This window comes from Balaenoptera physalus, assembly GCF_965194825.1.
Source record: "Balaenoptera physalus genome assembly, chromosome: 2".
NCBI lineage: Eukaryota > Metazoa > Chordata > Mammalia > Artiodactyla > Balaenopteridae > Balaenoptera > Balaenoptera physalus.
In genome coordinates, this window is record NC_138883.1 from 40,164,477 (window position 1) to 40,179,777 (window position 15,301).

At 37.9% G+C, this 15,301-nt stretch overlaps 1 protein-coding gene and 1 pseudogene across 2 annotated transcripts in view; one reads left to right on the forward strand and one right to left on the reverse strand.

The window, feature by feature from the left end:
- Positions 1 to 15,301, forward strand: part of LOC309655336 (putative E3 ubiquitin-protein ligase TRIML2 pseudogene) — a 396,542-nt pseudogene that overhangs the window by 201,582 nt on the left and 179,659 nt on the right. The gene's annotated exons all lie outside the window — the stretch shown is intronic.
- PRKCH (protein kinase C eta) overlaps positions 1 to 15,301 on the reverse strand; it is a 221,605-nt gene that overhangs the window by 97,221 nt on the left and 109,083 nt on the right. Inside the window, exons 3-4 of the mRNA XM_082450419.1 lie at positions 5,526 to 5,676; positions 686 to 720 (exon numbers count right to left, since the gene is read on the reverse strand). Of these exons, the coding sequence (XP_082306545.1) occupies positions 686 to 720; positions 5,526 to 5,676 (186 nt within the window). The remainder of the gene's footprint in view (positions 1 to 685; positions 721 to 5,525; positions 5,677 to 15,301) is intronic.

Consider the following 15,301-nt stretch of genomic DNA (forward strand, 5'->3'; position numbering starts at 1 on the left):
ACAAACCATGAGATGACGCTCAAGTTAATGATGAGGGAGGCCCAAATAAAAGTCCAATCCAGCCTGGCTAAACCTCCAGATTAAGGAGTCTTCTTTTACTCTTTCCTTTTTTATTTCATTCCAATTCTTCTGGAACACTAATTGAGGTTATCTTAGAATTGTGAAAATCAAAATAAATTGAATGGATAATATCTTACAAGACCATTAACAGCCTAACTTTGAACATTCTCACATTTAACTAAATTCAGAAAATCAAAAAAGCAACTTGGATAATAGCTTCTATTTCCAATTCAAGTAAAGAGAAATCAGCATTGTGCTACTTCTCACCCCTATGGACAAGGGGATTGTAAAAAACCAAAAATTTATCTTCAAGACTCAAGGGTCCTGCTCACAAAATCGCATCACCTTTTAGTATGTTCATGATCCTGCAGAGACAAAACTTTAAACAACTAAACTTACATAGGTATCCTGGATTCAGGAATAAAAACAGCCCCTCTACTTTGTCTACAAAAAGACATGGCTAAAATTTAACCAAAACTAAAGGGTTATAATTCTATGGGGGTCTCATTTGACCTACAGAGAGTTATTTATCAAAATATTAATGGAATGTATCCTGTTTCCTCTTGGTATAATCACTTTTTAACACAGGAACAAGATTAAACATAGTTTTAAAATGTTTTCTTACCTTGGCATTGATAACCCTGTTTCCCAAATACACCCCTGTTCAAGACAATAGAGAAAAAAGAAACCATTAGTCAAATATTTCAGCAACAATGTTCCTATAATTACAGTACTTAAGGAAAACAAATTTCATCCTCTGGTCCTTTATAAAAAACACAATTTCAGAGAAGCAGCAGAGATAATGTTCTTTTTGAGCCCTTTTTTGTTACCACAAGACAAGGAGGAAACTGATGAGTTAGAATGCTCCGAATCACAAACAGGTGAGTTTGGCAATTCTCATTCTACCCACCACTGTGGTAATCCCCCAAGTCCTCAGTGAAAATAAACCCTCCTCTGTGTGTATGACTGAGCCTCTGCCTGAAGTGTCACTTTACTGCCTTATTGATCATTCTCTCTCACATACACATAAATACATGCAGAGGGTGAAGTAAACAGATGCAAATATACATATGGATGTAAACAGGTGAGTCCACTCCAGATGCCTGACCTGAGGCATCTTCCATCTTCCCTGTGCCCACATCACCCAGAGTCCACTGGGGAGCAGAAGTGCGGCCACAATATGCCCATCATGCCCACAGCTTCCATCTCTGTCTCTCCCTAATACAGTCTCTGGGTGATGGTGATATGATTCTCATTCTTATTAACAAAAACCACATTTTACTAAGCCAGTAGGATATGCCAGGCAATGAGCCAAGCAGCTGACGTGTACCATCTCATTTAATCCTCACAAAAGCCACCTGAGGTAGCACATATAATAGGATAGCCTAGAGCACAGATCCTGAAGCTGGATGGCCTGGATGTGATTTGAGGCAAGTTGTTTTAACTACTTTGAGTCACTGTTTCTTAATATATATAAAGGTATAATAATAACAGTACCTACTTTATAAGGTTATCATGAAGATAAAAAGTGTTGATAATGTAAAATACTTAGAACAGTGCCTGGCACTCTAAGTGCATATAAAAGTTTATTATGTAAATAAAATAAAATTATTGTCTCTGTTTTGCAAATGAGGAGACATTGATGGGTTATATAGCTTGTCTAGGTTCACACATCTAGTTGGTGATGAGATTGAATGCCAGAGTCCATGTGCTTAATCATAGATATATATATATATATGTATGTATATATATAAAACACATATACCAGTATTTTAAGTGTGTGTGCATGTGTGTGTGTGCGTGTGTGTGTGTGTTTCACAAGGCCAGTTAGGTGGGAGTTAAAGTTTCCTTGGTAGAAAAAAATTTGGTGAAATTATCAAGTAAGTTTCCATTAAGAACATTAGTTGAGATCACAGGTTGCCACCACAAATGCCTACAGGGGCAGGCAGGTCATGTAAAGGAGGGAAGCCAAATGGTGTGACATGAAATAAAACAGTAACAGACAGTTACCCTTCTGGTCAGGCAAATCCAGTGAGAGGTGGGTCTATGGCTAACTGGAGCATGCAAAGAAGAAAAATGGGCTCAAAGTTGCCAGAGATGCTAATTTTTTCATTAAAAAATAGAATAGGAACCTCCTCCTAAAGACTACAGTTTTAGGCTTCATACATATCGACAGCCAGTTTAGGGCCTTTGGTTTAGACAAGACTCTACTTTTTCTTTCTTTCATATTTTTTTTTTATTGTGTACAAATTTAATGTCTTATTTCTTTTTAAAATTTATTTTATTGAAGTATAGTTGATTTACAATGTTGTGTTAGTTTCTGGTGCACAGCAAAGTGATTCATTATATATATATATATATATATATATATATATATATATACATATATATGTTCTTTTTCAGATTCTTTTCCATTATACATTATTACAAGATATTGAAGATAGTTGCCTGTGTTACACAGTAGGTCCTTGTTGTTCATCTGTTTTATATACAGTAGTATGTATCTGTTAATCCCAAATCCCTAATTTATCCCTGCCCCCTCCTTCTGCCTTTGGTAAGCATAAATTTGTTTTCTATGTCTGTGAGTCTATTTCTGTTTTGTAAATAAGTTCCTTTGTATCATTTTTTTAGATTCCACATGATATCATATGATATTTGTGAGGGGATGGAAAAAGGTATTCCACGCAAATGGAAATCAAAAGAAAGCTGGAGCAGCAATACTTGTATCAGATAAAATAGACTTTAAGATAAACACTGTTTCAAGAGACAAAGAAGGACACTACATAATGATCAAGGGATCAATCCAAGAAGATATAACAAATGTAAATATATATGCACCCAACATAGGAGCACCTTAATACATAAGGCAAATATTAACAGATATAAAAGGAGATATCAACAGTAACACAATAATAGTAGGGGACTTTAACACCCCACTTACATCAATGGACAGATCATCCAGACAGAAAATCAATAAGGAAACACAGGCCTTAAATGACACATTAGACCAAATGATATTTATTGATATTTATAGAGCATAATTGATATTTACAGAGCATTTCACCCTAAAAGCAGCAGAATACACATTCTTTTCAAGTGCACATGGAACATTCTTCTTGATAGATCACATGCTAGGCCACAAAACAAGCCTCAGTAAATTTAAGAAAAGTGAAATATCAACCATATATTCCAACCACAGCACTATGAAATTAGAAGTCAACTACAAGAAAAAAAACTGCAAAAAACACAAACAGATGGAGGCTAAACAGTATGCTACTAAACAACCAACGGATCACTGAAGAGATCAAAGAGGAAATTAAAAAAATACCTAGAGACAAATGAAAATGAAAACAAGACAATCCAAAACCTATGGGACATGAGACTTCCCTGGTGGCACAGTGGTTGAGAATCCACCTGCCAATGCAGGGGACATGGGTTCAATCCCTGGTCCAGGAAGATCCCACATGCCATGGAGCAGCTAAGCCCGTGCGCCACAACTACTGAGCCTGTGCTCTAGAGTCCGCGAGCCACAACGACTGAGCCCAAGCCACAACTACTGAAGCCTGTGCGCCTAGAGCCCATGCTCCACAGCAAGAGGAGCCACCGCAATGAGAAGCCTGCGCACTGCAACGAAGAGTAGCCCCCGCTTGCCGCAACTAAAAGAAAGCCCGTGCACAGCAATGAAGACCCAACACAGCCAAAAATAAATAAATATTAAAAAAAAAAACACCTATGGGACACAGCCAAAGCAGTTCTAAGAAGGAAGTTTATAGTGATACAAGCTTACCTCAGAAAACAAGAAAAATCTCAATAAACAACCTAAACTTACACCTAAAACAACTAGAGAAAGAAGAACAAACAAAACCCAAAGTTAGTAGAAGGAAGGAAATCATAAAGATCAGAACAGAAATAAGTGAAATAGAGACTAAAAAAGCAATAGAAAAGATAAATGAAACTAAAAGCTGGTTCTTCAAAAAGATTAAAAAAAATTGATAAACCTTTAGGCAGACTCATCCAGGAAAAATAGACAGAGGGCCCAAATCAATAAAATCAGAAATGAAAAACGAGAAGTTACCACAGACACCACAGAAATACAAAGGATCATAAGAGACTACTACGAGCAACTATAACGCCAATAAAACGGACAACCTAGAAGAAATGGACAAATTCTTAGAAAGGTACAATCTCCCAAGATGGAACCAGGAAGAAATAGAAAATATGAACAGACCAATTACCAGCACTGAAACTGAATCAGTAATTTAAAAGCTCTCAACAAACAAAAGTTCAGGCTCAGATGGCTTCACAGGTGAATTCTACCAAACATTTAGACAAGAGTTAACACCTACCCTTCTGAAACTATTCCAAAAAATTGCAGAGAAAGGAAGACTTCAGAATTCATTCTGTGAGGCCACCATCACCCTGATACCAAAACTAGACAAAGATATCACAAAAAAAGAAAATTACAGGCCAATATCACTGATAAACATAGATGCAAAAATCCTCAATAAAATACTAGCAAACAGATTCCAATAGTACTTTAAAAGGATCATAGACAAGACCATATTCTTGATTAAAAAGGCCAGAAACACAAACTAAGCCTGCATTCTGACTGTTAAAAGGTATAAAATCTAAAGTAATCACAAAACCCCCCACAAAACACAAAGTAATTGATCAATACTCAGAAATGAATCTGAATCAAGTGTTTCTCCCTTAAACAAAATGACTAAAGTTTGCAACAAAAACAAAGATCTCCTTTTATGCTGCAGATATGAGAGTGTGTTTCTTCCTCCTGAGAAGGGTGTGTATGTGTATGTTTTGTGCATGAGAGGGTATTTCTTCCTTCTCTCTGCAAATAAATACGTTTAATGTTGCCTCTAATTGAAGATAACTATTACTTAAATTTATTTTACATTGTAGATTTGCCACTTGAGTAACATGTATAGTAAGATATTGCCCCAAATCATCTAGAATTTCTCAACTATTAATTATCTTGATTCTTAAATGCCAGGGATTATAGTATGTGATCACTGAAAGCTATTACCTTTGTCTACATACTATAAGGCTGAAGACTACTGTATGTTTAGTTTACTTCCAACAATTAATTCCATAAGTCATCATGTGATTCATGCCTTCTTAGAGAAATACTGTTGATATTTCTTTCCTCCTTAGGGATAGATCATTTATTAACTGATTAGCCTCTCTCTCTAATTAGTGCTTTTTAACCAGTTCATGATTCATTAGCACTTTTACCAAAATGATTGGCAAAAGAAATAACAAATAAAACTTAATCTGTAAATTGTGTAATTTTTTTGTTGGGGATTAAAATTTCTAGGTCAACATATTAGAGTAAGAGGAAAATAATCAGATTCTAAAACAATTCTTAATAATCATGCTTTCTCCTGAAATCACACACAACCAGAGGAAATCTCAGCTCTTGGGAGGAGAGAAGCCAGGGAACCTCTTACCAGATAAACTCCCTGCAGTGAGAGCAGTAGGTGGGCTGCCTCAGGTATGTGGCCATGAACTTATGTCCGTTGATCTGGTGGACTCGCCTTCGCATAGCCCTTTGGCGCTTCCTGGTAAAATGTTTGAAGATTCGGTCTCTCTGGAGAGTAGCTGTATATTAAAAGAAGGGAAAAAAGAATCATGTGTAATGAACCTACCTGCACCTAATGTATGAGAAAGTTTGATAGTTCAAATACTCCCCAAATTACTTTTTTCTTTCTTCAAGATGTAAAACACCCCAGAAAATCATCATGCTTTGTTAGACATATGTGAACCCTGGGATTCCCAATTGCCTAGTTATAACTGGCTATCTTGGGTCAGTCTCCCCCGGAACAGAGCGTGGGTCCCCCAGAGTTCCGATGCTCCAGTATGTGACAGCAGCATGGTCTTGCCGTCCCTGTCCAGCTGTCTGGGACCTCAGGTTCACCGACTGGCTGCAGTGACCGGCTGGCAAACAGGGCTCCTCATTACACCCCTTTCATTCTGCTGTCCTCACAAACTTAGTGAGGGAACTGCCCCCAACACAGTGAGAGCCCTGCGCCAAAGCATCAGTTCCAGCACCACCTCTGTTAACTTGGAAGAGGTAGAAATTAACTGGGAATACACTCAGAGTTCCTCTTCTAATTTCATATTTTAAAAGTAGCGGCTCCTAATCTGAAGACTCTAAAAACTGTGCACCATTTAAAGATCATAAATGATATCTTCCACCTAACTGTTCTGGAACTTCTCCAATGTATGCAGAGGCTTGTGATTATAAAATAAAGATTCCTTCTTCAATAATGCTTTTAAACGAATCACTGCTCCAAAGGAAACTAAAGGAATCATGCAAGAATAATCTGCTAATAAATTTTAAAACTTGGAAGAAATAGAAGATTTCCATGTAAATACATGGTCAAAATTAGTCACATAAACCAAACAGTCTAATTTTTTAGAAGGAATTGATAAAGTTTTAAAAGGACTACCTCTAATTCTGAAGGATTCATTTTATGTAGACTTTTCCCAGTAGCAATATACTCAAATAACCAGAAACTTCTATACTATCCAGAATTATCTTAAAAAGAAGAACTCACTATGACCAAGTGGGAATTTTCTCAGGAGCATAACAATGGGCATATTAATACAAAATCTATTATAGCTTATTCTATTAATAGGTGAAAGAATAAGTATGACAGTTTCAACAGATGTTTAAAAGGCACTTGATAAAATTTAACTTGTAATCCAATAAAAAATTCTTTCGAAAGACTAAAAGATTGTCTCTTTAACATGACCAACACACATTTTCACAGGTCAGAAGCATCAAACTGAATGGTAAATGTTAACAAAATTCCTGTGACAGTTAAGAACGAATAAGACTAATTATCACCACTATTATTTAATATTATTCTGAAAGTACTCGCCAAAGTTGTTAGAAATGAAACAAAAGATCAAACTATTAGGAAAAGGTGGCAAAGAGACCATTATTTGAAGTTGTTTATTGTATGACTAGAAAACTCAGGAGAATTCAGCCTAATCTATTAAAAAAATGAGTTCAGTTTGATGGACAATAATAAATCATTAAAAGTCAAGGTATTTAGTATATCAAAAGAGCCAATTAGAATAAGTTAAAAAATCCCATTCATACAACCAAAAAAACCAAATTATCTAGGAAATAATTTATCAGAAGTACAAGACTTATATGAAAAAAAGACTATAAAACCAACTGAAGGGTATGAAAAGATAAGTAAGAATGAAGTTCTTAAATTGGAACACTCAATACTACAAAGCTGTCAATTCTATCTAAACTAATGTCTAAATTCAACAAAATTTCAATCAACATTCCCAAAGGATGTTTTTAAATTTGACAATTTTTTTCAAGGTTTATTTGGTACCATAAATATTTTAAAACTGTCCCAAAATTTCAATGAGGGAGGATCTGCTCTACATGTTAAAACATATTATAAAATTACGATAATTTAAACAGTGCTCTACCCCCTCAAGAAAAGTCCAAAACTAGAAATCAATTTGGCTGAAAGAGAATATGGTTCAAGTCAGTGGGAAAAGATGGATTATTCAATAAGTGGTGTTTAGACAACTAGGTGGCCTTTTGGAAAATATCTTTACCTCACTCCTTACACCCAAATAATCTCAGATAAATGTTGAGGTGGAAATTATAGAAAGAAAGAAAACATGGGAAAAAAAATACAATCCTAGGAATGGGATGAGGATAACAAATTTCTACAGCCATAAAAGATCCACAGATTTGCAATCTATGAAATTTAAAGTCCTACTTGTCAATAGACACAAAACAAAGTTAAAGCAAACTGGGAAGAAAAGGATTTGCAACATGTGACAAAGTGTTACTATTTATAATATGTATACATCATTAAGAAAAGAGGATAAACAATCTAGTAAAAAAGGGGCAGAGGAAGTGAACAGGCAATTCATAAAATTATAAATGCAAATAGACAATAAACATGCCAAGATGTCCAATCTTATACAAGACAGACATGTAAGAACTGCAAGGTAAATGACATTTTACCTCTTAAGTTGGCAAATACTTACAAAGGTAGTTAACATGCCCACTCTTGCTACAGTGTAGGGAAATCGGCACCTCCAGCCTCTGCTGGTAGGAGCATAAACTGGTCTCTAGTCCTCGCCCCACCATCCTCTGGCTGTATTTACCCTGCTAAGCCTCAGTGTTCCCATCTATAAACCAGGTAGTGCCTTCCTCCTAGGTTTTTTCCAAGGACTGAATGAGATAATGCATTAGAAACGTTTTGCCCAGAGCTAGGCACATGGTCACATTCAACACGTAGTTATTTCAAGAATGATTTCTTTCGGTGACCAATTTGACAAATACCTGTCAAAGTATTTATTCCAGTTTTATTGAGAAATAATTGACATAACTTCACTGTGTAAGTTTAAGGTGTACAAGCATGATGGTCTGATTTACAAAGACTGTGAAATGATTACCACAATAGGTTCAGCTAACATTCACCTTCTCATATAGATACAATAAAAAGAAAGAAGAAAAGGAAATATATATTTTCTCCTTGTGATGAGAACTCTTAGGATTTATTCTCAACTTTCCTATATATCATACATCAATGTTAGCTGTGGTTATCATGTTGTATACATTACATCCCTAGTACTTACTTATCTTATAACCAGAAGTTTATACCTTTTGACCACCTTCCTCCAATTCCTTCTCCCCCTACACTCGGCCTCTGGTAACCACAAATCTGATCTGTTTTTCTGTGAATTGGTTGTTTTGTTTTTCCTGTTTGTTTTTTACATCATACAGTATTTGTTTTTCTCTGACTTATTTCACTTAGCATAATGCCTTCAAGGTCCATCCATGTTGACATAAATGGTAAGACTTCCTCATTTTTTTATAGCTGACTAATATTCCATTGTGTATATATATCACAACTTCTTTATCCATTCATCCATTGATAGACACAGGCTGTTTCTATATCTTGGCTATTGTAAACAATGCTGCTATGAACATGGGGGTGCAGATATCTTTTCGAGTTAGTGTTTTTGTGACCTTTGTCCAAGTGTTATGTGCATTTCCTTTCATGCAACAATTCAACTTCTAGGATTTGTTTTCTACAAAAAACACCAGAAAGCAGGAATATATGCTATATAGATATCAATCATTATATTCTTTTTAACAGTAAAAATTAGGGTCAATATAAGAAATCTCAAAGAATCAAATGTAGAAATAGTCCAAATAAACGTTGCTAAGATACCAATTCTTCAGAGGCTCTAGCATGGTTAAAATTGTACCTGCTTCAGGTTTTGTTTTGGGGTGGGTGTGTGTAACATCTTTGGTAAGCAGCCCAATTACTATCATTCTCAGGTTTCCCATCTATCTAAAGAAGATGAAAATATACCTTTTTCCTCAGCGCTATGGGGATAGTGTCATAATCAATATTCCTGAGAGGTTCTTACAATTTTGGATAAGGGTCACATAAGAACAGAAGTCACTCTACTGTACTGCTCTCTTCCACAATACTTGTAGAAGCCAGTTAGTAACCACAAAATAAACAGATTTTAATGTTCCTTTGTTGACAGATGATGAAAGTTAGCCTAATGATAACACCCTATACCTGATCTACATTATCACCAACCTAAGACCCAGCTCAGTACTGGCCAAAGCAAAAGTTGTATTGAATTACTAAACACTTATCACATCTAAATGCAAATTAAATTCTCCCTGGGGGTCTAATTACCAATAATTTACTTACTTAATCCCTTAATACTATAAAGATTGGTTAAAAGGTCAGCTCACTTGCAGTTTTAATATTTCATGAATTGAGTCTTTTTTTTCCCCCTCAACAGCTATTACCATTGCAGTAATGTGACCTATGAATTTTCCAGGTGATTTGTTATAGCTGGAAGGACACAGGAAGAAACTGCTTGTAGTTGTCTACCAAGTTGGTCATCCCCTAATGCCTTCACTCCTGCCTTTCACCCCTCCTGGAATGTTCTCCCTTCCTTTTTTTTTTTTTTTTTTTTAACTAGTTAACTTAGACTTTCCTGTGTGCCTCAGAGCCTAAGGCAAATCCTGAATCAGAGTGAAATGCTTCTCCCCTCTGTTTCCACAGCAACCTGGGAGCACACCTCCATCTTTTCCCTTATCCCAGGAAACTAGGGGTTATGTCTCCTTCACCTCCTATACCCAGGTGCCTCATAAGACCTCATACGTGGTCATTCTTAACTAAACTTCACTCTTCCCTTTTCTCTATTCTTTTGCACATGAGCCTCTTTTTGTTTAAAAAGCAAACACACACTCATCCACACCTCAGAATTTGCAAGAAATTTAAGTCATGTAAGTAAACTGGGGCCCCCATGGCTTCATATGGCTTTCCCTATCACCATTCTCTTGCTGGCTGCCCTGACCAGGAAGAAAGAACTCTGGGACTTAACTCTGTTCCCCAGAGCACAGACTCAACCCCCATTTGACAATCAGGGTGCAGAGGGAGCTTCCTCATTGTTCGCATGGCCTCCTGTTGACTTAGGACTGAGTTAGAAGGGCTAAAAAAGACGATTTAATCCTGTTGTGCCTGAAACCACCCTGGGCTTTGAGAAACCTTTCAGATCACGTGTTAGTTGAACACATCAAGCAATCCTAGCACGCTCTGCAGCCAAAACTTGCATCACAACCTCTGTTTTGCTCTTGAGGTGCTCAATGCCTCTAAGTAAATAGGAAGCTGGCTCAGTGCCCCAGAGTGGAAACTCACATTCCAGTCTCAGGAGGTGGGCAGGTCTGGAGCCCTGGTCTGCCTTACCCAGGAGTTGGTTTTGCCAAGCCCTCCCAACCACAGGGTGGAGAATAATTATGTCAAATGTAACGAAGGTTAACTAGTTTGAAATAAAATTATATTTCATAAAATCTGATTGTCATCCCACACACTCTTTCAGAACTTGAGAAGGCACAAGTGAGTAGGAGCCACTCCAGGGTAAGTTTCCATCGCAGAAAGTTGTGCTGGTCTGAAACTCGTGCTGCTGATGTGAGGCTTTGCCAGGGAGGAGTGGCTCTCCGAAGTCTCTGTCAAACTGTCTAAACTTGATCTCAAAAATAGTAAATATTTCATCCTTTTTAGTCTTCTGCTCTCCCTACCTGAATTTAAGGCTTTATATACCAGACATAGACATCTGTATTTGAAAGTACTTCTGAAACATTCTGATGTGAGTCAAAAAAGCATAGTTCCAAGTTTCCAAATGACTGTAAGCATATTAAATCAGAAAGAGAAATCTATGGCACTTTTTAATATTTAGAATTACTGATATAAAACATATAAAGGAAATACCTCTGATTTAGTGTAGAACGCAATTTAAGTTGTATTTGCTCAGCAGCAAAAGCACTTAGTTTACTAAAATCTGTGGCTGGTCTTCAAGGGGTGGTGCAGAGGAGGTCATGCAGCCTTTATATATGGCAGGCAGGAGAGTGTGGTGGGTGAGCGCTTGGAATCTGGAGCCCAGCTGGGAATCCTGCTTCTTCCCCTTATAAACTGGGTGACCTTGGGCAACTTGTTTTGTCTCCTATGCCTCAGTTTCCTCATTTGTAGAACATGAAGGGCTAGAGAACTCTCCTCAAAGGGCCATTTTGAGGACTTGCTGAGATAATAAGTGTAACATAATTAGAAAAATACCTAGCAGGTGGCAACTAAGTGTTATCTATTATACTTGTTGTTAAAATTCTTACTTCAGAGTTCAAGAAATAGAAGGGATTTTTAATCCAATCACCTAATTGCCTCGAAGAAGAATCAATACCTAGGAAACCATTACCTAGAAGTTCAACAACGTGCTCAAGGCTCATCTAGTAGCTAGCTAGCACCAGAACTACCCCCGGAATCCTCCACTCTTGATTTTATCCCAGGACCATATGGTTAACACCATCCTGCACTTTGTCCTTTATTAACATTATTAACATTGGGTCTCCTAGAATCTCCTAGAATCAATTGGGTCTCTCCCCTGGAAAGTAACAAATTTTCTGGTGAGGAAACAGAAACTAACAGGAAGGTTAAGTGAGGTCAGGCAGCCAATGATAGAAGTGGGGACGCCAGACCCTGTTTACTATGTTGAACTACTGAGCAATGTTATCAGACGTCTTTTTTCTTCTTCCTGAGATATTCATTTTATCATGTGTGCACTTGGGAGGGGATAACTGTGGGAAAAACAAACAGGAAAACCTTAGTGTTGACCAAAAGTTACTAGTCAAGAAAGAACCAGAGAGTGTTATGTTGTTAATGTCTCTAAAATACAAAATATCCTTGAAAGGTAATGCGATCAGGTAGTGAGAGAATTTTGCTTAGTATTATCCAATATACTGAATAAGCAACCACATGATCACAGAACTGTGTGATAAAGAATGATGTTTAAGAACTTAAACTTAGATGATTCCTGAGACAATAGTGATAATAAAAGAACAATTAACACACGTATTAAGCAAATACATAACTTAAATGAGTCTTTACAACAAGTACACACAACCAATGGGTGAGAGCATTTATTGGGTGTTGAGTGAAGAGAGAATCACAGGAGTTGTGTACCTAGTCGTCTGATTAATTAAGGAAGACTTCATAAATGGGTTGAGATTAGCAGTTGTTTGGAAGAGGAAGGAGAACCTGGTGAACTAGGATAGGGAGAGGATTCCAGGAGTTTATGCCAGCACCAGTCACAATGGCTGTGACAAACAGTGTTGGTATTAAAAATGGCAAGCAAAAGCCCCCAAATGTCACTGAGCAGAACAGAATCTTCTGTTTTTTGAAAAGAGCTGAATCACATGACTCATAGTTATTTCTAAATTCAGATAGAATGATTCAACTCAATGTAGTATGAGACCTGACTCTTCAGGTGCCATACACAGGTGTTTCTCAGGGACTTGGCTTCCTCTGAGGAAGCCCAGCCTACAAACGCATCTACCATCGTGCAAACTCATGGGGATGACTATCACTGGAAAGAGGAGGAGAGAAAAACTATTTGCTACTAGATTGACCCTCTCGCAGAGGACCCATGGCTCATAGCATCATGAAAGCTGAGCCCATTCTCACCCATCCCCACCTAACCCTCCAGTCTCCTCTGTCAGCAGAAAGAGGAGCAGAACAGAGGTCCTGGATGCGGCCATCAGAAATGGTACCCAAGTTCCATCAGGAGCCTTGGGAAAGGCCTCTCACCCCACTGTTGTAAGAGCCCTGATCTCCCATCGTCCCATAACCTCCTTCTTAACTTCACCCCTTGTATCTACGAGTACTGTCCAAAGTACAAACTCTCTCCTCAGCCCTGAAGCAAGGGACCTTGGCTCCAACAACATCTGGTTCCTCTCACTCCACAATTTCTTCTTAGTCTCCCTCACCAGCTATTCTCTTCCACCCCATGTTTTAAACATGTGTGTGTCCCAAGGTTCTTTGTACACCATTCTTCTGGTCTTTCAGGGCACTCATCTCCTCCAAGACTTCAAAAGATCTCTTGACTTCCAACAATTGCCTATGCACTGAGGACTCGCAAATCTGCAGCTCTAGCTCTGCCTTCTAACTACTAAACTTGTTTCTAAGTAGCTTCTCAGTAACTCTTCAAGACATCCCCAAAGTACCTAAAACTTGACATTTGTAGGCTGACCCCTCTTCCCCAACCTCTTGAACCCAGGTTTCTTCCTAGATAACTATGCTTGGAGTCATCCAGAAAAAGAAGAAGAAAAAAAAAACAAAACAGCATAGAGATGTCTTCAGGTCCTTCTCCATCCACAACAAATTGATCGTCAAGTTCTACTAAGCCTTCTATGATCTGACTGGGTATCTCCCTCCCATGCTCATTGGGTATAGTTAGTTCATGCCTTCTTCCTCTCATCTGGACTGTGAAATAGTTTCCTAACTAGTCTCCCTGCGTAAGTTTGCTCCCCTCTGAAATCCATCCTTCATCCAACCAGTTATGTGTATGAAATACAAATAATTCACAGTGTATGTGAATCTCCTACATGGAAATCAGGCTTACTATAGTTGTCCTATATGAACCATAGTAAGGTAGTAGGGGGTATATTTTCCCCAAAGGGTGGTGCTTCCACTGTCCAACATCTGAGAGAAAGTTGAGTCCTAAGACAGCAAAAAGACTTTCAAGTGGGCCTTAGTCAGGTGGGAGACTAGTCTTTCCCTCAGTCCTCAATTTCTGGGGTCTGGACCTGAGGTACCAGGAATGGGGCATCCACAAGGCTCTGCAGAGAAAGACTGAGGTAGGCTAGGAGTAAGCCCAGTAGTAATGGGCTTGGAGGACCAGGATTCCTTTCATTAGGAACCCAGCAGATCTTATACTCCTCCACTAAGTCTGTTTAGTAGATACCAATGTTGACTTCCCTAACCCCACACCCATAGTTCTCAGGAACCCATCAAATCTTCTCCTCCCTTTCATGCTGCCACCTGGGTTCCTTCAGGGATCTCTAAGAGTTGGCAGAACATCCTCAAGGGGCAAGGAAACTGGGATATTTATCCTCCAGCTCCCATCTGACATTGGTTAATGGCTGCTTCAAGGAAAGGGAACATTAATTCTCCAGCATTTCTAGCCCTTCTTTGTGGGCTGAGAGGAAATATGGGTGGGTCATTCATAGCATCTACCACAGAATGAATTCATACTTAGCCTGGTTCTGATTTCTTATTTATATTTTGCTGCCATATATATTTCCTAACAAGCTGCTGTGGAATGAGATGAAGTATAACTAGAAAATTCTTACAATAATAATCTGTGACTATTATTGTGCCTACTCTTTTCTGCACATATAATTTAATGACATAAATTTCCTCTTGTTCCCTATGACAAATGCAAGGATCCTACAATGACTCACTGCAAAAAATGGTAAGGATTTCTACCCTGTGATTCTACAAATATTTTATCTCCCCCCACTGATTTCATCTGTTAATAGACTTCCAGCAGCCACTTCCTCATTCTTCAGTTTTTTTAAATGAAAATTAAACATTGCTCAGTGGATCATTAACCATCAGCTTTCAGGATGAGCAGGAAACATGTTTCTGTTCCATCAAATTTGTATTGGATCCTTGGAGGTATGTCCCTATCATCACTCTGTCATCCTAACTACCTGGAAAATATCTCAAAATGGCATTATCCACAACTCCAAGCTTAAGTTAGATAAAGTATCTTGGTTTTATATGCTTAAAAACTGAAGCATTTTCCAGTTATCTGGCAATTTTTCTTTTATCCTTCATTACTAAATTTAACTGGAGAGAAAATGCCCCACTCATGG